We start from the raw sequence: 27,385 nt of genomic DNA on the forward strand, positions 1-27,385 counted from the left end.
AGTCCACTAGTTCATATGGGTTTTTTGGGTAATGTATACCGGATTCTATTCATTTTTGACATCAGGACACAATAGTAACAGGAGAAAATGACATTTGCATTTCAATAATCCAATTTCGAACCCTTTTAGATGAGAATCATGATGATACGATTGTAAAGTCAACAACCAGATAGAATTTCAAATGGTATTATATAGGAAGTAGGCGTGGTTATTATTTGATTTCAACTCAACACTGTATGATGAAGTGCTAGAGGGAAGTACTTTCAGGAAATTCATTTGAGATAGCTTTAGTAGTTTGTGTGATATGTAAATGAAATTTATTAGAGGGCTTCGCCCCAATTAAACCCGAGATGCCCTGCTGTGATCCTTTGTACCGAATTCCATTTTGCAGCTTAATTTGTAGTTAAGTTATATCAGCTTTGAACTTTTCGCTTAACGACATCCTGCTATCGTGACAGTGTTCCGATATTACCCAATTGCAATACCAACTTCTGCAGGGTTGCTGTCAAATATTGTATGTATGTGATTGGCGTTGCAACCGTTTAGCCGGTTATAGCCGAATCGACGACAGTGCGCCACCTCTCTCTCTCCTTCGCAGTTCGGCGCCAGTTGGGGATCCCAAGTGTAACCAGGTCGCTCTCCACCTGGTCCCTCCAACGGAGTGGAGGCCTTCCCCTTCCTCGGCTTCCTCCGGCGGGTACTGCATCGAACACTTTCAGGGCTGGAGCGTTTTCGTCCATTCGGACAACATGACCTAGCCAGCGTAGCCGCTGTCTTTTTATTCGCTGAACTATGTCAATGGCGTCGTATAACTCGTACAGCTCATCGTTCCATCGTCTGCGGTATTCGCCGTTGCCTATGTTCTGAGGACCATAAATCTTGCGCAAAATTTTCCTCTCAAAAACTCCTAGTGTCGTCTCATCTGATGTTGACATCGTCCAAGCTTCTGCACCGTAAAGCAGGACGGGAATGATAAGCGACTTGCAGAGCTTGATTTTGGTTCGTCGAGAGAGGACTTTACTGTTCAATTGCTTACTCAGTCCAAAGTAGCACCTGTTGGCAAGACTTATTCTGCGCTGGATTTCGAGGCTGGCATTGTTCGTGTTGTTGATGCTGGTTCCCAGGTATACGAAATTATCTACGACCTCGAAGTTATGACTGTCAACAGTGACGTGGGAGCCAAGACGCGAATGCGCCGACTGTTGGCTTGCTGACAGGAGATATTTCGTCTTGTCCTCATTCACCTACAGACCCATTCGCTTCGCCTCCTTATCCATGCGGGAAAAAGCAGAACAAACGGCGCGGTTGTTGCTTCCGATGATATCAATATCATCGGCGTACGCCAGGAGCTGTACACTCTTGTAGAAGATTGTACCTTCTCTATTTAGCTCTGCAGCTCTTATAATATTTTCCAGCATCAGGTTAAAGAAGTCGCACGATAGTGAGTCACCTTGTCTGAAACCTCGTTTGGTATCGAACGGCTCGGAGAGGTCCTTCCCAATCATGACGGAGCTTTTGGTGTTGCTCAACGTCAACTTACACAGCCGTATTAGTTTTGCGGGGATACCAAATTCAGACATCGCGGCATAAAGGCAGCTCCTTTTCGTGCTGTCGAAAGCAGCTTTAAAATCGACAAAAAGGTGGTATGTCGATCCTCTTTTCACGGGTCTTCTCCAAGATTTGGCGCATGGTGAATATCTGGTCAGTTGTCGATTTTCCAGGTCTAAAGCCACACTGATAAGGTCCAATCAGTTTGTTGACGGTGGGCTTTAGTCTTTCACACAGTACGCTCGATAGAACCTTGTATGCGATATTTAGGAGGCTGATCCCACGGTAATTGGCGCAGGCTGTCAAATATCTCCCTTCCGCCCTTTTTGTTCTTTATTCAATGATTTATAAAAAGTGTTACAGTGATCGGATTTAGTTCAAATATGCGCCGTTTTGTTCGATAATCTAGACGGCAACTTCATAATACCCTCCTCGTTATTTGCGAAGAACTCGGACAGCCGCTTTTCACAAGCTTCTTCAACTTTACACCACCAAGGGCGTTCGCTATGGACAGTAACAGGTGGTAATCACTTGGTGCTATGTCCAGACTATATGATGGATGCGATAAAACCTCCCATCCGAGCTCCAGTAGCTTCATCAACGAAGTGTGTGGTCTGGCGTTGTCCTGGTGGAACACTACACCCTTCCTATTCTGGACGCTTCTGATCGATCGCCTGGTTCAAGCGGTCGAGTTGTTCGCAGTAGATGATAGAATTAAGCGTCTCTGCCATAGGGGAGCCGCTCATAGTGGATGATTCCCTTCCAATCCCACCAAACACGGCTTGGCCGCTGGTTGGGACGATTCACCGGCCTTTGACCACGACCGTTTTCGCTTGATATTGTCGTATGTGATCCATTTTTCGTCGCCAGTCACTATTCGCTTCAAAAATAGGTCGAATTCGTTTCGTTTCAGCAGCATATCGCAGGCGTTGATTCGGTCTAGAAGGTTTTTTTGCATCAAATCATGCGGCACCCAAAACATGATGATGATTTGTGTATCCAGCCTTCTGCAAAGGGTTTAAAATGGTTTGGTGACTCACTCCCATCTCCTGGGTGATATCTCGAGTTTCACGCGTTAGTGAACTCCATGTTTACACGTCTATAACTGTTGAACGCAATATCCAAACTAATCATGCATAGCGTCGTTTTGTAGGTTATGTCAAGACCTTTCAAAGATGTATAGTATTGCCAGATACGAGCTCTGTAGTGCTTTATACATAGCCACGAAATTCAAAAGACAAAAAGGTGGAAGGGAGATATTTGACAACCTAATACATAAATCAAGTTTGGTGGATATAATTTAAGTAGTTGTGAAGTAGTTTAGAACTGGTTGATTTGACTGCATCAAAAATACTATACGTAAATGTGTATCTAAATATGTACGTGTCTATATATACATACATGTACGTATGTAGCGGTATGTAAAAAATATATATGTATATGCCTTCATATGTACGTATTCCGAACAGAAATAGTTTATTAAACAATTTAAAGTATTTATTGCCTTTGCCTAGTTTCGCAATGCTGATTTTCTTACGAAATTTATAGTAAAATAATGTTATTAATTAATAGGATTGCGTGACAGATATGTTCATTACATTTCTAAAGAATGAGTTTAAAAAGGTAAACAATCCTCAGCTGCGAGGGGTTCATATAGCACTGATACGGGTTTTTTGGAAACGCGCTCCTTTTTAAATCCTTCTACTAAATTTTTTCCAAAATTTCAAAAGAAAAATATATATGAATTTTTCTTAAAATTTTTGTACGTCAAGCAACAATAATAAATATTATTTTAACTAATATACAACATGGCAACTTTGGCGTCACTTTTTCTATTTACCAATTCTGACCTGTTCTGTTTGAGTGCATCACTCGTGATCACAATTCCCTTTAAAATTCACGAAACAGACAACATAACCTTTTTTGGTGGTTTGGACTAATTCATCCTTTTTAGACCATTTTCTCATGAGCTTTGCATTCTTGTAAACAATTGTGTGTGGCCGTTCTGCTATAAAGAATTGTGGGCCAAACAGCTTAGTTGAGGCTGCCGATCGCGCTAGTTCATCAGCCGCTTCGTTCCCTGCTATCCTTTTGTGTCTCGGCACCCAGATTAGGTGAACACTGTTTTTCAAAGATAGAGTATTGAGCCTATCAATGCACTCTTTGACCAAGCGGGACTTTGTCTCAAAAGGAGAGATAGCTTTAAGTGCCCCTCATAATAGCAATGCGTTCATTCCGATATCTGCGCTCCATTTTAGCCTCGGCGCATCGGTAGATAGTATAGACTTCTGCTTGGAATATGCTAGGGAACATGCCCATTGGCACTGCAAGTTTCATACGAGGTTTCAGATGTTTTAGAGCCATCTGTGTACTAGTACAGAGAGCAGCCTTTGAGTAACGTTTCAAATGCCCGACTGTCCCTGTTACCTATACTGCCTAATGTGACTTTAAATCTCCTTTGAGATATCTTTTCGTTATAATAATATTCATCGGTACTTCAAATGGGTAAAACTTGGTCATTACTTCGCTTTGCTCTTATATATCATATAGTTATAAGGGGTTTAGTGCTTCTAAGTTTCAGTATGCTAACAAAATTATGTTAACATTATAGGTTCGGATAAACTATAGTCATGTGGTAAAAAATAATGAAATCGGTCCACGGTCCTCAGGTCCCATTTGCCATAAATAATAATTTTCGATATACCTGTGAACTTTATTCCGATTACTTGTGGCAAATTGTGATTTGTGTTGATTAAATTGCGTTACAACGAGTTTTCGAGTATAGACCTTCCTCTAACTCCAAAAAAACCCAATATAGTCATGAATAAACCAACATGATGTTAGATTGATTTTGATACAAATATCTCTGGACCTGGTGCACCAAAATATAGTAATGAAACTAAGTGAGTACATGACCTATATTATAAGTTAATATGATATCAAATATGATTGTACTTATTCATTAGTTTGTCGAATAACGAATATCGATATCATACGATTTCATACTGTCGCAACATTTTCCACAGAGTATAACAGTTGAGAGGGTTGGTATTGCGATGGGCCACGCTCACAAAATGGCGTTAGCCGAAACGCTGTTAAGTGCTACAAACAAAGGTATAAAAAGTGGAGTTGGTACAGTTAATAACACTAAGGAGGGTCCTATTTGGGTGAATTTTTTTTGCCAAAGTGTGCATGGACCCGCAAAATAAGGTCAATACTTCTTCAAGCTCCCATATAACTCAAGTATGTTTTTTCAAACCAGGGACCGTAATCATTATAAGTTTTATTATAAAAATCACAAAACAATGATTAATTTTGAGTAATTTGTAAAAAATCATAATTTTTGAGTAAAAAAATAAAAATCATAAATAATCATTATTTTTGAGCAATAAAAAAATAAAAATCACAAATAATCATTATATCGGATTTTAAAAAATCATGGTGGAAATGGATAGATCGTCCAAAAACGATTACAATGGCGTTATCATTTTGTTTGTGTAATGATTCTAAGTGATTGATTTTTTTACTTAAAAAACGGAACGATATTCATTATTTACGGTCCCTGTTTCAAACCTAAGGTGGACTTTATACCGTATATTTCGGTTAACGTGAAATCTTGGATAAAATGTAGATTGGTGGTAAAAATAGTTGAAATCCATCCAGGAATTATTTCAGTTCTCATTTACTATCTATAATGATTTTCGTTATTCTAGTGGATTTTATAGCGAATATACAGGACGATCTGTGTATTTACCTTAATGACATTAAATAATTAAATTGTGAGAATATAAAATGTTCGGTTACACCCGAACTTGGCATTTCCTTATTGGGTGTTGTTCAAGTTTTGTGAATACCTGGAAAAATTTCATCGCCAAGAGTCTTTTAAATTGGTGGTGTATAAAATGTTCGAACTTAGTCAGTCCTTACTTGTTATACTCTCGCAACAAAGTTGCTACGAGAGTATACTAGTTTTGTTCACATAACGGTTGCTTGTAAGTCCTAAAACTAAACGAGTTAGATTAAGGTTATATATACCAAAGTGATCAGGGTGACGAGTAAAATTCAAATCCGGATCTGACTGTCTATATTAGATATAATGTATGTTGGTGATGAAAATGAGTGAAATCGGTTCAGGCATTACCTCATACCTATATACTATATATGGTGATTTTCGTTTTTCTATTGAACTTTATTAATAAAAGTATATCAATAAATTGCGAGGGTATAAAATGTTCGGTTGCACCCAAACTTAGCCTTTCCTTACTTGTTTTTAGTTAATTTCCTGTAAATATACAGTAACGATTATTCATCGTTTTGGTTTCGAAGTACCCTATCGTTAGCACATTTTGTGAACGTACATACAGATGTATGTGTAACTGTGTTTCGTTGTTTATATTCCGTACGCATCTTTGCCCATGCGTGGTAAAGGAAAAGATAATGCGTGCAAGTCACAATAAGTTTTTTGCTCTTAAATTCATAATAAAATAAAAATTTTCAGCGTTCAGTTTAACTATATACAAAACGAACTCGAAAACATTTTTAACGACAATAGTTTAGAATGGAATATATGCTCACAGAAATTAAAAAAAAAAGCAAAACTAAGAATGTTCGATACGTTTTCTAGTTTGGAAAGAATCGACATAAATATTTGTATACTATTTGTTCAGAAAATTAAAAGGAAGTGCATTGTGATAGGAAGTGCCAGTTTTGATATAATACGATTCCCCCATTTTATTTTGCAATCAATATCTACATACATTTATGGTTTCATTATCAATACGCACAAAAAAATATTTTACTAACTTTGTGAGTCATATACGGTAAAGTAATTAACGTCGGAAGTTTACCGAAACGAAAATCTACTTATGGCTCATTTGTTGTGAATTTGCGTTGAAGGGAAATTCTGTATACTTATACACATACATAAGTAACGGCTTGCTGCATGCTAATACATCCTATTCCTGTAGATACTGAGCATTTTATATACAGTTCGATAGTAAGAGCAAAACGCCACAGATAAGGCGAGAAATAGCTGGTGCTTTTGGAACCAATTGATTAAAACCGATTTAAACCACCTACGCTATGAAAAAAGGTATTTTATGCTGTAAAATATGAGTTCTTTGTATCAAAAAATGTGTGTCCCTGTTCTATAATGGTAAGAGGGTAAATGGTCCTCTTAATTATTTGATAATAAGTACATTGATATATTATATATATATAAACAATGATTGAGATTTACTGTTCAAATGACTCACATTAATATTATTATATCAACCCAAAAAGCTAATAGGAATACATGAAAACCACCCTTTGTTTTTAAAGTTAATGGTTATACAAGAAGATTTGAAGTCATTCGTGAGTTTGATATTTTTTCGCCCTTTGAAGTTATTTATACGCGATATTATTGTTATTAACATATGTACCTGTATAGACAATCAATAAAGATAATTTCGGTTTATAATGGATTTAGCAATCAACGCTTCTGATTACAATATTGTGTATGTGTTAAGTGTGTGTGCACCCAATTAGTATCATAACTAATGTATGATAAGCATAATAATGTATAAATATAATAATTTAATAGTAATACCAGATCTCTTTGTGAATATAAAAACTAGTTGCGAATCGAACGAATTGATTTCTACAACTCTTGTTATATAGTATGTCTTTATTAAATATAAGTTTAAGTAGTATGATTCGATTTCATCTATTTTTCATCTGGTATTCACTCTAGTTTAACGCAGAAGTGTTCGGTGCTAGTCCATTTTAAATTCCATGATATCCAAAGTTACTAATTAAATAGATAAAGGATCATATATGTATTTATATAAGAATAATCAGAGAAACGAAACGATGTCTGTCAGTCGGTTAACTGTTATAACTTGAGTAAAGATTAAGATATTTCAACAAAACATATTACCGAAGTCCTTTGGCACTCTGAAAACGTTGGCTTTGCATCAAAAAAACTTGGATTTTGCACAGGAAATCACAGTAGGGAGGTAAATCTGTTTGCAAGTTTTTAAATATAAATAAATATTGTCGATTGTTGATGAGCCATGCCCCAGCCTTTCTGAAAATGGAGGATAGTGTGACCAAAGCTCCGGTCTCTTATTAAAATTTTTTGAATTTAAAATGGTGTCATACAAGAAATAGGCGAGGTTGTAGTCTGTTTTCAACCAGCAACATAAGGAAGTCAAGATAATTGTATGTATGAACGCTAATATATCGATCTCATCATTATATTGGTTATATTAGGGCTAGGGATGGTCTATATGGCGAGAACTTGTCACGCAATTATATTAAGATAACACACTATTTGACCCATGTATTCGTCATAAACTACACTAGTATTGCGAAAATCATTATATATAGTATATGGGTGCTAGTATATGAGAACATTTTACCCACTCCACACCTATATTTCACCGAAACATACGAAATAAAGCCAACTTGATCCTTGTATTCGGTATTCATCCGATTTTATTTAATTTTAGCTCCAGGACATATTAGTATCAGAAGAAGACGCCCTCTAAGTTTAAGCTAAATATATTGAGGTCGTCATATTCGGTATCTTGCGTCTTGAGAAGTTATTATCCAATTTCGAATTCGTCTTTTGAAGGGACGAGTTGAATTTCGGATGTCTGTCTGTCCATACGCAAGCCTTTAACATCAATAAAAATTTGAATACTGAATGAAGCTTGGTACACGTGTTAATTGTCTTTGTGAGAGGGTTGGTATTGCAGATAGGCGAAATCGGATCATTGCCACGAATATGAGGAACTCAGTGCTTATGGCTGACATTATACAGAAACTATCGGTCCATTTATGAGTCATTTTATGATATTAAGAGAGTATATTTCCCTGATAAAACCAGGTCAACACTTCTCTTAACACTCAAATACTTAAATTCCAACATTCGGTGGGATATATGACTGTATATCGGTCAATATGTAAGATATTGTATCAAAATTAGTGAACGTACAAACGTGAATATACATATATATATTATATATATATATATATATAGGCTGACAATGCATTAAAAATATTACATTATGTTTACTTCGTGTTTTCAGACGAGATATGTGGACAACATAAACCGAGTCCAAATGGAGTGTTAGAGGAGTTCGAACGAAAGTTTAAACATAATAGTAGTAATACAAATATACGACGTAGGCGAGAAACTGAAAACCTTAATCAAACTAATAATATAAATACAATAGCTTCGGAATTAGAAATCCATCAGCGTCAACCTCAACATAGCTTTAAAAGACAAAACGACATAAGGAACAGCAGTCAAGAAATCGATATACCGTGTGGGTCACTTTTTATCTACGGAAATCAAAATTTTACTTTAAAACAAAGTGGGCGAAATAAAATCAATGATAACAGCTTTTGTGTCAGAAACCATTTTTCCCAAGAAAGTATTGATTTGGTTTCTGAACAATATCATACCGAATCTCCATCAAAGTAAGTAAAATAAATATAGCACTATACTTAATTTAAGCCAAGCGTAGCAATGTCAATTAACTTTTCCAGCATATGTTTCTTTAGTTCCGAACTAGATGTCATAAAATGTAGTCAGTCAGTAAATAACATTCACTTGACATCCTTTTGATATAGTTTTAGATTTTACAACCAAACCTGCACATTTTCCACATGAGACCATTTTTGATTTCATCAGATTATTTTACTTAACTGGTCCAATTAATTTTGTAACGAAAATATCAGCCAATTTGCAAAATGCATATACTCGTATTAATGAAATTAAGTTGGGTATATTTTCCTTATAAACATTGAAAGTTTATCGCTTCTAACGGCGTTGTTTGCTGAGTGTTCACATATAATATCGGTTCGGCTTGTCTCCTAGTGACATTTCTAGAAATAAGGGAATGGATCGTCTTTATTCGCTGTCGATGAAATGTTTTAAGGCCATGGCTGGTATTGAGTAAAAAGAGAAGAAATAAGAATTATTCAGTAATTTGTCGTGTTTCACCATGCATAATTTATAATGATATTCATACATTTCATTCAGTCTGTTTTCTGAGCACTCTATGTACTTATAATTTAAGGTTCAGTTCAAACATATCAATGAATTCCATTTCGTACAATCCTGCTCCTTTTGGTGTGGGATATCTTTAAGTTATAATAAATTGGTAAAGACCAACCCATCCTCTTGTATCCTGCATTTTTAGGCAAACACGATATTTGGTTACCAACTACGGAGTATATGAAACGGATGATGTCAACAGTAAATCAACTGATCTATGGCTGGATGAAACAGATAGAAATTTCGATGATGATCGGAGATTAAGCAAAAGAAAATCAATCGATACTAACAAAGAAGTGAAGTTATATGGACGCTCAAACGCAAACTCAGCGATATATTTAACCCAAGTACCATCAATATCAGTAATTCCCAAGAGTTCTAGCCAAATTTACAAATTAACAAGCACTGACACAGATTTGTCAAAAAATAAGTTTAGCAGCGAACAAACTAAAAAAAGAATTAGTGATAACATCGTAAAAACAATAAATTCAAGTAGTAATGAAGATTTTACTAGGCAGTTTTTGACACTACAAGAAGGAAAGCAATCACAGTCAGCTCAACAAATAACAGACCTTTCAAAAGCTTCGCCAAAAAAAAGCTACACGAATAGCAACGATAACATAAAACCAAATACCAATGGAAAAGGACATAAATCCTATAATAATCAGTGCGATAATTTAGAAAATGCCTGCAACACAATTAATGCAAACGTAAATAGCAGTGAAAGTAGCAGTAGTAGCACCGACAAACGAAATATTGTTAAAAGCAGGAGTAGAAGTAGGAGTAGCAGTAGTAGTAATAGTTGTAATTGTGATATAACAGGTGATAACAGTACATTGCATGGTTTTGGTGTTGGCATATTAAGCAGTTTTTTGGGTGATTGTGACTCTTCAAGTAACATTGCGGAAGCTCAACCACCGGCTTTACATCATTCTCAACTTGAAGACCAGTGCCAACATAATAAAACTATACGGCTAAGCTGGGACGTACCTGAGCAGACTTTTTTAACCCAAAAAAGTTATTCCGACTGTAAATCAAATTTTTTGGTTGAGATAGAATCACAAGCACCTATATCGGAACTTAAAACGATTTTAAGACACGGTTCAGATGATATCACTGATTGTGATAGTTGCAGCGAACTGCAATTATTGCGTTCAAAGGATTATTTTGCTGACTCCGATGCTGAATGTGGGAGTTTGGAAGATAATATAATCGATTTAACTTCAGAAAATTCAAATGTTGACGTCTTTATAGGGCGCGGAGGGATCGAAAAATTAAACACTAAATTAGACTCTTGCAATAAAGAATTCCAGACTTGGAGCCATAACAAACAAATTGATTGTTTATCGCATCCATTAATAAAATTTTATGTAAACGAAGACAACGCCAAGAATTATTTTGATATATCAGAGACTTTCTTATCTGACCAACATTCTAAAGATATTTATGGAAACATGGATCTTGAAAGTAATCGAGAGCAATTAGGTGGATCTGACGGAGGAGCAATTAAGCGGACAAACAACAATGGTTTAGTAGGCAATGAAAGTTATGATAAAGGACAGCCAACAACGCAACACACAATTGGTATGTTTGAAAAATATTATGAGTATGAATAATAAGTTTATCAAAGGATACGTTGAGACATATTAATATATTATATTATATAATATATCATATTATATTGTTTCTCAGTTGAGTATTCTAGTAGCAAAGTCAAACTCAATACCCTAAGCGATTGCTGACATTGACATTAATTTATTTTATGCTTTGAAACGTGGTCGTTTAAATTTTTAGCAAATGGACCGATAGGAGCTGAGAATCTTGGGACATCAAACATTCCAGAAACTATAAATGGCACAATAATTGGAGGTGGAATAAATCAGCAAAAGACAGGGATTAATGCAACGCAAAAGCGACCACAAAGAAGAGGAGGAAAACCACAACCTGATCGCCCTCAAAGAGTTTTATTTTGTTTGGGGGTAAAAAACCCACTTCGCGCCTTATGTATCAGTATAGTCGAGTGGAAGCATCCTTTTTAAATATTAATATTATGCTAAAAAATAAATCGTATTTACTAATGTACATGCATACGGAATATAGATTTCATACGATTTTCCTAAATTGTAAAACGTACATTTCCAATCAATACAGACCATTTGAGTATTTGATATTATTAACCATTTTTGCAAATTGTGTTGCTTTAGCAGTTTATACACCGTATCCATATAGCGATTCTAATGTAACCAATCAGGCTTTGGTATGTTTTATGATCTCAATACAATAATGTTTATTATCCTTTTAAATTTCCTTACAGGAAAAGATAGAATACATATTTTTAGTAATATTTACAGCAGAATGTGTAATGAAGATAATTGCGTATGGATTTTTACTACATAGCGGCTCGTATTTGCGAAATGGATGGAATATTTTAGATTTCTTTATTGTGGTTATAGGGTAAGTAGTAGTAGTGTACTCGTTCAGTTAAATTGCATTATATGATAAAAATGTATTGCTAATGTTTTGTTAACTCTTTTATACATTGCTATATGTAGTAGAAGTAAAGAATTTAATGATAATAATGCTTCCAATACTTTTTTGATAGCATGATAAGTACTGTTCTTTCGAATCTTATGAAGGAAGGCTTCGATGTAAAAGCTCTAAGAGCTTTTCGAGTTTTACGACCTCTTCGACTAGTTTCTGGTGTCCCAAGTAAGTTTTTTCGTGAACTTTATTAATATGGTAACACATAAATTGAATAGTACAATATAAACTCGCCGTAATTAAGACTCAATTTGTAAAACTTTATTGTTTTTATTGAGGAAAAATAAATCCAATAGAATTTTCCATTTGTAGAAATTGTGATAATCGCCCCTATTCCCGTTGTCGTTATCGTTTTAAAACGACTTAAAAACGCCTATTTGGCATTCCGGTTGGCGTTAACGACATTTATCGAAAATAAATTGAGATTCCCCAATTTGAAACGACTATAGAAACGACATAGAAACAGTCGTTTTTTGTCGTTGCTATAATTGTGAGCGACATAGAAACGACGCGGTTGTTTGAAGGAATATTTGAAGTGAAGATGAAAATTCCAAATCGGACAGTTTGAAATTTTAATTTCTGAAATGGAAAAATATCCTGCATATGCCAAAGACTTTAGAAAAGGGATAAATCCTTTAAATTTCGATTTTTTGGGAGGGATATTTTTTTCTTAAAAAAAAAAAATAAATCCATTCCACCGCCATCTCTCGTCGGAAATTGTTGGCATTAATAAAACTGCATTTTTAATATTTAAGAATATATTTAAGATATGAAAGATCTTAAAATTCAAAACGAAGAAAAAAATAGTACTCCAACAAGAGGAGGAGTTAATAAACAGATACCCATGTCTCCTTTGGCTGGACCACTAGTTAGAGTAGTCGGATTAGCCAGAAGCAAGGAGCATGAGACGCTGGAAGTATAACATGTTTTAGAAAAAAGTTTGGAGGACGCAGATGTCACCACTACTTCTTTTAAAAAATCAAATAAAGATGGAAGACTAACATTGCTGTACTTAAGTAAAATAATTAAAGTGATAACGTTGTTTAGAGTCAATATAGATAGCATAAAATCCATTAAGGACTGCTTTAAAAATGTGTCTCGTTGCATAAGAAAGAAATTTTTATATGGGAAAAGAGCTCCTTAAAGTATACTATATAAAATATGTAGACAAATTTCGATAACTTTTCTTAGGCGTTACGATATACTTCAAGAATACCAATTTAGGAACGAAACGACGATAAGAACGACAACGACTTAGAAACGACTATTAAAACGACAACGACAACGGGAATAGGGCCGAATAATAAAAATGAGATACATAAGTGTATATTACAACATGTATATAATAATATAATATTAAAATATTTTGTGGAAGTATTAGCTTTTTGTTATATTATTAAAGATCAATATATATTTTTTTATTTTTTTCGATTTCTATTTATAAATAAATGTTTAACTAACTGCCATTAATTAAAGGCTTACAGGTTGTGTTGAATTCGATCCTCCGAGCAATGATACCGCTGTTACATATTGCTTTACTAGTTTTGTTTGTCATTATCATATACGCAATCATTGGATTAGAACTGTTTTCTGGAAAATTGCACAAAACTTGTCTTCGTCCTGACACTGGTTAGTCATTTATATGAGGATGTAATAAATAATATTATAATTTGTATTATTTATTTTATCAAATAAAGGCGAATATATGAAAGATGAACACCCCTGTGGAAACGGATTTCAATGTGCAGCAGGATATGTATGCCATGAAAAATGGGACGGCCCCAATTATGGTATTACTAATTTCGACAACTTTGGTTTGGCTATGCTGACCGTGTTTCAGTGTGTTACTTTAGAAGGTTGGACAGATGTGCTATATAATGTAAGATAGACCATCCACATATTGATTTAACCTTTGTAACTTTATTGTATTCATATTTATGTAATAGATTCAAGATGCCATGGGCAGTACATGGCAATGGATTTATTTTGTTTCAATGGTTATATTAGGTGCTTTTTTCGTAATGAACTTAATTCTTGGTGTGCTGTCTGGTGAATTTTCAAAAGAGCGTACAAAAGCAAAAAATCGTGGAGACTTTCAAAAACTTAGGGAGAAACAACAGATCGAGGAGGATGTGCGCGGCTATCTTGATTGGATTACCCAAGCGGAAGATATTGAACCAGATGTCGACGGAAGTTTAATGCAAGATGGAAAAACAAAACAAGCCAATGAGACAAATTCAATGGATCAAATGGAAGAAGAATGTCAAGAAATTCAAACAACTGAATCTTGGTGGCGTAAGAAGAAAAAAGATATAGATCGTCTGAACCGTAGAATGAGGCGGTCCTGTAGGAAAGCTGTAAAATCTCAAGCTTTTTATTGGCTCATTATAATGTTAGTGTTTTTAAATACCGGTGTACTTGCTACCGAACATTACGACCAACCAATTTGGCTTGATAACTTTCAAGGTATTTATTTCATTTACATTTCTTCTCAGTCGTCATATCATCAAAAAATTCGACTTACAGAGTATACAAATATTTTCTTCATTGGATTATTTACTTGTGAAATGATGCTTAAAATGTACAGTTTGGGATTTCAAGGCTATTTTGTGTCGTTGTTTAATCGTTTCGATTGTTTTGTTGTGATTGGTAGTATAACGGAAACAATACTAACAAACACCGGTATAATGCCACCGTTGGGAGTATCAGTATTACGTTGTGTTCGGCTTTTAAGAGTTTTCAAGGTCACAAAGTAAGTTGAAATTGCCTGTCTGTCGGATAAGATTTGTAAATTTTATCTATTTGTTTTACAGATATTGGCGATCTCTTTCTAATCTTGTGGCTTCATTATTGAATTCAATACAGTCAATCGCTTCCCTTTTACTATTGCTGTTTCTTTTCATAGTAATATTTGCTCTTTTGGGTATGCAAGTCTTTGGAGGAAAATTTAACTTTAAACCGTCAGAAGAAAAACCTCGTTGGAATTTCGATTGCTTTTGGCAAAGTTTATTAACTGTATTTCAGGTAATATTTGTATACTTGACCACAACTTTTCAAGGCCCAGATACCGAATTATTGACTTCGAAAGCAAAATAGTCGTTAATCTTTTGTCAAATTTACGTTTTAGATTCTTACTGGTGAGGACTGGAACGTTGTCATGTATGACGGAATACTTGCCTATGGAGGAATAAAGACATTTGGAGCATTGGCATGCATATATTTTATAATTTTATTCATATGCGGCAATTATATATTGCTGAACGTTTTCTTGGCCATTGCTGTTGATAATCTGGCTGATGCAGATTCTTTAACAACAATCGAAAAGGAAGAAGAAATCGATGATGGTAAAAATAACAAGTCGCATAGCCCTACTCCAACTATTGAAGGTGAGGAAGAGGAAAATATGAATATAGAAATCGATGTGGACGGACATTGTATTGAAATTGAAAAATTGTAAGTACATTTTTGGTGAATTATTCACCACCGACGGTATACCCATATAGCAATCTAAATATTTTTTTGAGTTTTTAACAACAAGAAATGCATTATTTTCTATCCAATCAATGTATATTTATTTCCCGAATATGTAATATCAGGGATGAGGAGACTCCTTCTGAAGATGAAGAGGATGAAATATGTGATGAGGATCAGGAAGGTAAGACTGCAGTACCTTAAACCTTAAACCACACAAGTTGGAAATTTTAAGTATTTCGTTTAATAATTAAGTAATTAATAATTAAGCAAAATCTAAAGGAGACTTTAAGACCTTTGAAACTACTTTTGTTTAGATAAATTTTAAGTAATTATTTTATTTAATATATGTGTGTCTACAAATTATAGATTCATTCATTATGTAAATTGCTATGTACATGCATTTGCACAGTCAGATGTATTCCTATGAAATTTATAAACATAAATGCTTTTCCAACTAACTTTTATAAAATTTGAGCGCTTAGGGTAATATTCATTATCATTAAAATCCTTATTAACAATGTTTAGAATCCCGTTCCGAAGTAACACCTCGAGCAACTGCACGACCTCGACGTCTCTCTGAAATCAGCATTAAGAAGACTAAAAAACCAATGCCACAAGGAAGTTCATTTTTTATATTTAGTAACACAAACAGGTAATTAAACAAAGACATCAAGCAGCTTTTTTGTGCATGTGCTTTAACATACCTGTTACACATTACTTTAATGAAAATATATGTTGCAAAAAAGAAAGCAAAGTTTTAGTATATTCAAAATAATAGAAATGTTTTAGAATTGCAGTATGAATAATTTTAACATTGTAAAATTAGTGGTACTCATTTAACGTCGCGCAAACGTATGGCAATATCACGAAATAGCAATATTGTAAAATAGCTGTTCATTTTTACATGCATTTTATTTGACGACAATCTTGCAAATATGCGGCACCTTTTTCAGTGGCAACGATGGCAAGTTTACGCAATTCACAATCAGGTGATAATTCAAAGCGTTTATTTGTTTTAAAATATAAGATTAAAATATAATTTGAGGTAATATTAAAATATGTATGTGTTATTTTACATTTCACGGTTTTGTTTCAGAAATCAACAGCACAAATCTTTAATGATAAAATATTAGACATATAGCAATATTGTCGCAGAACGCTCGTTTAACTTATATTGCCATATTTATATAATTGCGACGTTAAATGAATCATTATTATGTTACTGCAATGTGATTTTTTGGCATTTCACGTATACAGTTGGGGTTATGCACATATGTATACTTTAAAGGAAAATTATTTTTGGGGATAACTATTTTTGTTAATAAAACCGTTTTCCGTTTATGCGGTCGGTTAAAATTATTAGATCAGAATCATTTCTACATCTTAAACACAACTTATTTGTTGTATTGTGTATATTTTTCATCTAGTTAGATTTCAGTTGACTTTCAGTTTTAAACTATTATTTCTCTTGTGTAGTATAATTTTCACCAGATGCGAACTACATCATACATTTGCACATACTCGTTTATTTATGTATTTCAATTTGTAATTATTAACTAAGTTATTAATGTGTTATATGTTGAGTTAATTAAATTATGTCATCTAGCCTTACTCACATTTAAGTTACATTAATGAAAAGTTAGCTATAAATATGTACATTATTTGAAATCTATGTATCTAAGGGAAAATTGTACTCACAGTTCGTGATATGTTTTAGTTAACTGAACGGTATTAAACCTACTTAAAATATTTTACAATGTATCTTAAGTACGTTGTACTAACTGTATCCAGAATATGCATAAATTGTGTTTTAATTTTTTTTATTTCGGACAATACATAATCTACTGGAAATAATACAATTGTCGCCACATTTGAATTTCTTTCACATTGTTGCACAAAGTAGACTAATTTTGTTCATGTAACGGTTTTTGTTAGCATCAAAAAGGAAGATACTAGACTGGCTATCTATGTATATAAAATTCCATTTTTGCAAAAATTGAGATATCGTTATGAATCTCAGATGTATATGTATATCTTAACAACTACCACAAAATTAATCAACTCGTAACAAAAGCGATTGAAAATAAGTGGCCCTCTTATAACGATTACATTAAATTGTTCAAATTTAAATAATTCTTTTCATAATCAAATACATACATTACGTGTAAAATGCAACGAACCGTGAGTACTAATTTTCTTTTTATAGACAGCCCTTCTCAAGGAATTGCGCCAAAACTATTATTAAAACATTCTTATGCAGACAGCCAAAGAGAGATTTTGATTGTATTTATATTGACATATTTACAGTGACAGACATTCGTTTAAACGCAGCCTTATTTTTCATTTTGCTTCATTTTCTCTCTTTTATTAATGACTTGCTTAAAACAAATTATATGTTGTATTGCTTGCTAGGCTAACGGGAGTTTGTTTGTAGCGCAAAAACCAAGGTTAATTGTTGTTGTTATATTTAATGCAATTTTTCTTATTTTTATGGATTAGCTATTACACAATTACGCATATTTGATTTGTGTTAATTTTTGTGTTTTTTTATATTTATTGAGTTCAATGTTCGTTTTTGCTCAGTTTTTTAAATAAAGCCAATAAAATAAGAAAAAAAACATTTCTTTATAACATGGACACTCGCATAACTTGGACAAAAAGTGCTGAACTGCAGGTTTTACTGTAATATGATAAAAAAGAGGCAGACATTCGTTTAAACGCATCAATTAAATGTCTCATATTTTCATATTTATTAAGTTTTCAATAATTAATTGATATTGCATTTTTATACTCTCGCAACAAAATTTGCTAAGAAAGTATTATAGTTTTGTTCACATAACAATTGTTTGTAAGTCATAAAACTAAACGAGTTAGATATAGGGTTATATATATCAAAATAATCAGGGTCACGAGACGAGTCAAAATCCGAATGTCTGTCTGTCCGTCCGTTCGTCCGTATAACGGATAACTTCAGTAAAAATTGAGATGTCTTTACGAAACTTGGTGGTATGTTCCTTGGGACCGTGCGAGGGTTGCTTTCGAAAATGAGCAAAATCGGACCACTGCCACGCCCACAAAATGGTGAAAACCGAAAACACATAAAGTGTCATAACTAAGCCACAAATAAAGTTATAAAAGTAAAATTTAGTGCAAAGGATCGTCCTTGTAAGGGCCATATTTGGATGTAACTTTTTTGGGGAAGTGTGCGTAATCCCGACCCCCAATAAGCTACACTCAGATTTGTTTACAAATGTGGGCGTGGCATCGCCCACTTATGGGGCAAAACCCATATCGCAGGAACTACGAGACAGACTTCAATGAAATTCGGTACATAATATTATCTTGACACCTTGATGACACGTTTGGAATATGGATGAAATCGGTTCACAACCACGACAACTTCCCATATGGGAGTTATATAACTCAATTTTGAATTCCATCTTATTCCTTCACTTTATAATATATACATAAGAAGATAGCAAAATAAAACTTTACACAAATACTGTATATGATCTGTGGCATTACTTGTGAAAAAACTTACGAAATTGGGCTATAACTTTTCAATGCCCCTGATATCGAATATGCCTTATAAAAATTTTCACAGAAAATATCGGTAAATCTCTCAGATATCTTAATTTAATTCAGAGAAAGTCTTTTTCTTCTAATAGTGTGTCGCTGTACCAGAAATGGTTAAAATCGGGTCACTACTTCCCCTAGCTCTCATATACCTAGTTAAAGGATTTTTAAAAATACGATGGGCTTAATAGCTTATAAATCGGTTAATATAGGAAATATCTTAGCCAAATTAAATGAACATATAATCTTAGATATAATGTATGTTGGTGAAGAAAATGAGAGAATTCGGTTCAGGCATTACCTCAGCCTATATACTATATATGATGATTTTCGTTCTCCTATTGGACTTTATACCGAATATATGGGTCTAATTGTGTGTTATCTTAATAAAAATGTAGCTATAAATTGCGAGAGTATAAAATGTTCGGTTGCACTCGAACTTAGCCTTTTCTTACTTGTTATTAATAACTTCACGATTTGGCATCGAATTCACTAAATGTTTCAGTTTCGTATGATCTTAATATTCCTAAGATTCCATTAATGCCCAATTTGAGCTCTTATACAGTTCAATAAAGCATTATTTTTCTTTACCTCTCGATTAAAATGCCTCCCAAACCATAACGCTGCCACCACCAAAGATTATCGGAAAACACAATCTTTTACTTTTTATGCGGTTCAAAATTTGTTTAGTGGTTTGATTTTTAATTTGATTTATCTGGCGAATATAAAGTTTTACACGCCATATTTTCAGCACAATATTATTAAAAAAATTGCATTATATATAACAACAACAACGAACCAAGGTTTTTGCACTACAAACAAACTCACGTTAGCCTAGCAAGAATTTATTTTAAGCAGGACATTAATAAAAGAGAAAGAAGGAATAAAATGAAAAATAAGGCTGCGTTTAAACGAATGTCTGTCACTGTATTTATCTTTTACACCTTTGAAATTTAGTCCGTCGTTGTCACTTAAAGTATATTTGTTTCACTTTTTTGATTTTATTAAATTTTGAAATATAAATTTCTCTGTTTACTTCATAAAACATAGTTGGATTCATATTTGATTGAACCATTCATATGTATACGGGAACTAGGGGAAGTATTGACTCGATTTTGTCCATTTTTAGCACAGTTTTACATTATTAGAGTAAGAGATCCCCTTTCCACAAAATATTGATGATATTGGTTGAGCAGTTCCTGAGATATGGTATTTGACCCATAAGTGGTCATATAATAGAAGTTTGTGTCTCTGGTGTTTTCCGTTAAGAAGTTACTGCACTAGTAGTTTTGAACAACAAAAGCTAGTGGTAAACCTCAGTCGTTATTTGTTCTTCTATAATTTTTGCATTCAATTCATATTCCAATTCCTTAGTGTCTGTTCACACGTTCCCGCATTCGAATATATATGCATATAATAATACCAAAAAAAAAAAAGAATTAAAGTCCGTAGAACTAAAATCCACATACTTTTACCAGTTTCATAAACAAGAAGTATTTGGCTTGTCTGCATAATATTGCTCCCTAAGCAGTAAAAGTTTTATTCTCTCTCTAAATAGAACAAAATATATATCTGCATTGTTTATTACATTTTTATTCCTTATTTATATGCTATTTCAAATTATATTTTTTATTTTCAAAAATGGTTTGATTTCAAACAACATTTGGAATAACTCCTAAAACTTCGAAAACTAAATCAATTAAATCCATATACATATATATAAAGAAGACGATGAAGATGTCATTACAGCCAGACCAAGACGTATGTCTGAAGTCAATACAGCTACAAAAATTCAGCCCATTCCAGAGGGTTCATCTTTCTTCATAATGTCTCAAACGAACAGGTTTTTAAATTGTTTATTGATTTTAGTTTATGTTGCTATGTTGTTTTTAACACAGGTATAGGCTTGCAGCTTGTAGCTGTTGAAGAATTTAAAAAAATTGTCTTCTTAGCTAGGCATATATTTCGATTAAACATAAACAAGTGATTCCGTTTTTTTACGACATTTAACTTACTTACTAAATTGGTTATTACGCTCATATTGTACAGGGAGTATAACAGTTTTGTTTACATAACGGTTATATGTACATATATAGGGTTGTATATATCAAAAGGTTCATGATGACGAGATGAGTTAAAATCTTGATTGCGGTATGTCCGTCTATCTGTCTTTGGCACTATCCCAATCCAATCCAATAATTGCAAATGGACAAAATCGGGCTATTGTTCAAAATGGCGCTAAAAAACTTTGAAAAGTTATAGTTCGATTTCGTCGGATTTGTTATCGTTTACTCGCACAGACGGACGAACAGACAGCCATTCGGATTTAAACTCGTCTAGTCTTTCCGAACATTTTTATATATTTAACGCTATATCTGACTAGTTTTAGGTGTTACAAAAAAAAATATGTGAAAAAAACTATGCAAAATGTTGCACAGAGTATACAAAAATTTGCATATAATCAATGTAAAGAACACTTAGAAAGGTCTCACATGTTAGTTGCATGTTTATAATTATTGGTATGGGTTTTATTTCTATAACACAATTTTTGCAAATATTCCGTTTCACATTCTGTGAACTTACCGATTGTCTTTTCTGAATTGTACAGGTTTCGGGTATTTTGTCACTGGCTCTGTAATCATAGTAACTTTGGAAATGTCATATTGTGCTGTATTATGTTCTCATCGGCAATGTTGGCAGCAGAGGACCCATTACGGCCAAATGCCGATCGCAACAAAGTATGAATAAAAAGTTAAACTATTTAAAAATAAATTTGTTTTTTAATCTAAATTTGTTCATAATACGATGTACCTTTTGTTTCAATTCTATTTTTGATTGCAAAGTACTTCTTAATAATGAATAACCGCTTGCACACTTGATCATCAATTTATTTTTTATTTTACAGGTACTTAACAAATTTGATGTTTTTTTCACGGGTGTCTTCACAATAGAACTGTTACTAAAATTGATTTCATATGGCTTCGTATTGCACGACGGAGCCTTTTGTAGATCTGCATTTAATCTTCTTGATTTACTTGTAGTCTGCGTTTCCTTAATATCAATTCAGTCCAGGTAAGTGTTTCGCTATAACTTACTGAACTTTAATGAAATTATATACTTATGTACACTATTTTTGTATAAACGTAGAAACGGTTAAGTTCGGATTAATAGGATCATTAGGTACTCAAATTGGGAGTAGAATTTGTGCAGTTAAAATAAAGTTTCATATACACATACATACTATATATGCTGAAAAGCCTTTGATATAACTGAGCGATCGCTCTAAAATTAACATTTGTATGATATTTCACCCAAACTCCTGTCTCTCGAGTTATAGATCTCCAATGACGGTATCTCTGTTCGTTATTTTTAATATAAAACAAAATAAATTTCGGTTTTTGACAAAGAATTCTTTCCTAGTGATATAAACTAAATTAAAATAAGGTTAATATTAAATAAAAGCATAATATTCCAAAGGGTCGTTTAAGCAATAATTTTTTTGCATTATAACTATAAATGGCATTTTCTTCTACATTAAGTATTATTTTCCCTTATATATATTAGCATTACAAATTTTCTTTTTTCCTTTCTAATTTTAGTTCGAATGCGATTTCATTCGTGAAAATATTAAGAGTACTTCGCGTTCTTAGGCCTCTGCGTGCTATTAATCGTGCCAAAGGACTCAAGGTAAGGAAAAAGTGACTATTTTATGAATATATTTTATATTTTTTTATACAACTTTACGTTATATTTAACTAATAATATGCCTACAAGTTTACAAATAATTTATAAAAATTAATAGTATATAACTGGAATGTGTGAAATCAACACTAGGTACTCATAAAATATTTATTTCTTTTATAAGTTGTATACGTCTGTAGGGGTTTGAATTTTCTTTCGCAGATGTTATTATTATTAAAAAAATGTATATAAGATTGGTGTATTTTTTCGGTAAACGCATACATACGTTTATGTATACAGTTGATCTCCTTTTTACACGGTTTTTTTTTGCACGGTTTTTTTTACACGGTGTTTTTGAACACTTCCCAGTTACCATTTTTACACGGTTTTATTTTTTTACACGGATTTTTTATTTTAATTGTATACTTTTTTGCAATAAAATCAAAATTCCGTCCGTCAATACGTCACAAATCCATTGCTGTTAATAGAATTTAATAAATTCTAAATTAGGTTTAAACTAAAAAATACAAATCTTAGATTCGATAGCCAGTGAAAAGGTTGAAACAATTTCAATACGTAAACAAATAAATGAAGCTGTATGAAGAAGTAAGAAAAAAGAAGACACAGCGATTAATGACGGAACTTTGAAAAGTATTATGTTTTTACTATTCCCAGAATAGTTGTTGTTTGTTCCTTCTAACAGTAATATGTACATACATATAATACCAGAAAAGTCTATAACAACAACAACAGTGAAAATTCTCACTGAACGAATAGATAGAATTTCATGTAAAATTAGATATTTTTTACACGTTTTCTATTTTTTGCACGATTTTTTTCTTAAATTGGTCCCAATAGTGAGTTTTATATAAAAATTTGATTTTTTTTGCACGGTTTTTTTTTACACGAGTAATTTACTGTCCCAGTTAACCGTGCAAAAAGGAGATCAACTGTATTTGTATTTATTTATTACAATTATTTTTGTAAAGAGAATACAAAGTATTTAATTCTGCAAGGGGCTACTTGACCAAAAGAAATGATTATTATGTGCCCAACAATGTACTTTTCAATATTTTAAACAAATAGATTTTTGCGGTAGTTAGGTATTTTTATCTAAGTAATTCAATTTAGTGCAATTAATATTTAATATTGCGTATTTTAAAACACAACGTGTACATATTGCTGTAATTTTATTTTATTTATTATTCAAACATACTTATGATAAAATGTTCTGTAGAATAAGAATAGTTAACTTAAGCATTAAAGTATTGTATATTTAAATATAACCTCGAATTGATATTTTAAACCATACTAATTTCTTATACGTCACGTAAACATTCAAATGTGCCAAAGATAACGAAAGTGTATTTAAACAATATGAATGAATTTTGTATTAACATTCAAATAATAATATTAGTCATAATAATATTTCCATTTTGGATACTAACTTATACAAATTATATTTTTTACATTTATTCCATAATAAATTGTAACATATATTTTTATTCAATTTCACTTTTATTCTAAATTTTAATTATTTATTAATTTCAATAATTAAAACTAATTACACTATGAGGATATGACTTCTCTCGTTGATGTCCACTTTGAGAATGCTCGATGATCGCTTGTTACATTCAATATTTCACTGACATTCGCCAACAAGCGCCAGTATTTTTCCATTGAAAATTGCCATTACTGTTATGTCAATTATTCAACCAAAGGTGCTGGAATCTTGTTGTTTGGCGTCTTCAAATTGAGGAATGCGAAGGTCATCAATGCTATTTACTTTGTTGTTAATGCAAGGTTGCTGGCAGCCTGCATTTTAACACCAATCATCAATACTAACTTAACCCAGCATATGAAATGGGGAGCAAAAGTGATCTCCAATATAACCCAGCATACGATAATTGGGAGCAAAATCGATTATTAATCGATGATACGTTAACTACCCCCCTTGTTAAGATCGAACGTCCTCGGATCGAAGTAAAATTTGCTTTTGTACCGGGCTATTGCTGACGTTGAACGCTTCTGTTGATTGGCGCACTTTGGTGCAGTTATTAGTATTCTACATATTTGCGGGAGCATTAACTTAAATTATGTTAAGTACAGTAAATTTTATATAACGATCAATGTTAGATTATTAAATTAATAGTTTTTACAGCGATACAAAAATATGATCTTTCAAAACATGAAAAAAGTGGTTAGATTTTTTTGATATTTTAAATTCAGTTTGTCAATTTATTTCTATTATATTGTTTACAGCAATTATATGCTTTATCGAAGATTGCTCTTGTGTATCCTTCTGCCGTCTATTAAAACTGCGGCACCAATATCCTTCTCGATAATTTTCTCTACAAAGACTTTATCCAATTTGTTGCCTAGTCTTTTGTTCCGCCTCAAGAAAACCTTTTCACCTGGATCATATGTTCTTAACGTTTTATTTACATTACACCTTTGTAAAGTTTTTTCTTGAGCTGCAACTAACAATTTTCTTAGACTTTCTAAATATTCTTCTGAACTCTCATGGAACGCATCAATTGGCTTAGCGTTAATTACGGAATGGATACTACAATTATACTTATGCGTTGCTAATAGTACTAATTCAATAATATCATCAAGTTGCTGCTGCTTCTTTATGCATCGAATAATTTCAAGTAGTGTGGAATGAAACCTTTCCACCTGACCATTGCTTTCACTGTGGAGCGTTGGTATGAAAAACTGACTAATGGAAAATTATCTCTAAGCATTGTCATAATAGTTGTTGATTTTAAGGCTTTCTCATTGTCGGAAACGATAGTTTTTGTATTTTTAAATACCAACAAAGTTTCTAAAAGTGAATATCTGATATCTATCATGGTTCTAGACGCAATAGGCTTCACTATAGCAAATTTAGTAAATTTATCTACACATCAGATTTATCTAAATCAGAAATAAATGTTTAGAAATTATAAATACGTCAATATGAACGATTTCTCCTGGTTTGTTAGGAATAGGAGTTCGCCCTATCACTGGATCCGGTGGTTTACGTTGGTACTTATTTTCTAAACAAATTTTGCAATTTCCAATCAGTGTTTTAAGTAATTTTTTTATGTTTGGAAAGAAGTACTCGCGAGATATTTGCTGAACATTTTCATGTAACCCTCGGTGGGCTCTATTGTGCTCTGTTGCCATAGTTTCTAGTTGGTCTTCCTTATTGATTAAATCTATGACGAGGAGTTCAGTATGAATAAATTTAACACCAGGAAAAGCTAATAATATAGAGCCTTGTACTTCACCCAATATGGAAAGATTACAGTATATTCCGTTGGTAACGTTAGGGTTAACAGCGCACTTTAAACACTGAATGAGTTCTTCAACTAAATTGTAAGTGATCGTATGTCAAATCATTTTTTGAAAAATAATCTTTGTCCTTCTACTGCATGAGCTTGATTTCGATAACAATAGCTGGTTTTTGAACTGATTTACGGAACTCCTTACTGTCTTTATTACATTACTGGACGATATTTCACTGTGCACAGTTTCAATAGATTCAGTCTCATTTAAATTGTGAGAAAACTGCCTAGATAGTGCATCCGCTACTTTATTTTCACTTTCGGGTTTATAATAAAACTTAGGCGAAAATTCTTCAATAAACGCGCGCCATCTTTTCATTTTGTTGTTTGGATTTTTTTCTGACATCGAAAATATTAGCGGCTGGTGGTCAGTAAAAATTTTGATATCCTGTATGCCGTATAAATAATGGCGGAGTGTTTTCAATGACCACACTATGGCAAGTAATTCACGTTCATTTACAGCATAATTTTCTTCACTCTTCGAAAGTGTTCTCGATATCATAGTTATTGGGCGACCTTTTTGTGACAATACCGCGCCTAGTGCTTTGGACGAGGCATCAGTTATAAGTTCAAATGTTTGGTTATAGTCAGGATATTGGAGTAAAACTTCCTCGGATGCTAAAATATCCTTAATTTTTTCGAAAGCTCGTAGGGCTTCGTCGTCTAGATTGATTTTTATCTGTTTTGAAGTTTTTGTACCAACCCGACCATTTTCACCGCGAAGATAGAGAGTTAAAGGTTTGACAATTGAGGCATAATCTTTTACAAAACGCCGATAATAGCCGGACAGGCCAAGGAATGAACGCAAGGCACGTAGCGTTCTGGGAGTTTCATAATTAATGATATCACGGACCTTATCTGCGCAAGTTCTTATACCTTTTTCGGAAACAAGAAACCCTAAAAACTGCACTTCCGTTTTGAAAAATTTAGACTTTTCCGGCGACACGCGCATTCCAGCATTTGCAAGTTTTTGCAGAATATAATCGATATGTTTCAAATGCGATTCTTCATCAGGGGAGTATATGATTATGTCATCGACATAAACATGACAGAATTTTCCTATAACCTCACGTAGAACATCGTCAATAGTCCTTTGGAATATACTGGGCGCATTCCTCAAGCCAAAAGGTAGCCGACAAAATTCGTATTTCCCGTTGTTAATACTGAAAGCAGTTTTTTGCCT

General features: G+C 33.2%; 1 protein-coding gene across 6 annotated transcripts in view; it reads left to right on the plus strand.

Annotated features, from left to right (window-relative positions):
- The first annotated feature begins 5,953 nt into the window (after nt 1-5,953).
- The window catches only part of LOC105219273 (muscle calcium channel subunit alpha-1), a 52,324-nt gene continuing 30,892 nt past the window's right edge, over nt 5,954-27,385 (plus strand). For 2 of the 6 annotated variants that reach the window (XM_011195290.3, XM_011195291.3), the window contains exons 1-18: nt 5,957-6,640; nt 8,625-9,018; nt 9,744-11,182; nt 11,393-11,624; nt 11,750-11,855; nt 11,913-12,052; nt 12,201-12,307; nt 13,616-13,768; nt 13,837-14,018; nt 14,086-14,605; nt 14,666-14,891; nt 14,953-15,163; nt 15,267-15,592; nt 15,736-15,794; nt 20,915-21,032; nt 21,798-21,927; nt 22,095-22,261; nt 22,789-22,876. In XM_011195290.3, the coding sequence (XP_011193592.2) occupies nt 6,631-6,640; nt 8,625-9,018; nt 9,744-11,182; nt 11,393-11,624; nt 11,750-11,855; nt 11,913-12,052; nt 12,201-12,307; nt 13,616-13,768; nt 13,837-14,018; nt 14,086-14,605; nt 14,666-14,891; nt 14,953-15,163; nt 15,267-15,592; nt 15,736-15,794; nt 20,915-21,032; nt 21,798-21,927; nt 22,095-22,261; nt 22,789-22,876 (4,608 nt within the window). In that variant the 5' untranslated portion in view covers nt 5,957-6,630. Of the gene's footprint in view, nt 6,641-8,624; nt 9,019-9,743; nt 11,183-11,392; nt 11,625-11,749; nt 11,856-11,912; nt 12,053-12,200; nt 12,308-13,615; nt 13,769-13,836; nt 14,019-14,085; nt 14,606-14,665; nt 14,892-14,952; nt 15,164-15,266; nt 15,593-15,735; nt 15,795-16,138; nt 16,266-20,914; nt 21,033-21,797; nt 21,928-22,094; nt 22,262-22,788; nt 22,877-27,385 lie in introns of all 6 variants that reach the window. The other 4 variants (XM_011195289.3, XM_029044931.2, XM_054235510.1 and 1 more) reach the window with 4 other exon arrangements.

Source organism: Zeugodacus cucurbitae, chromosome X (assembly GCF_028554725.1).
Source record: "Zeugodacus cucurbitae isolate PBARC_wt_2022May chromosome X, idZeuCucr1.2, whole genome shotgun sequence".
In the NCBI taxonomy this organism is placed as follows: Eukaryota; Metazoa; Arthropoda; class Insecta; order Diptera; family Tephritidae; genus Zeugodacus; species Zeugodacus cucurbitae.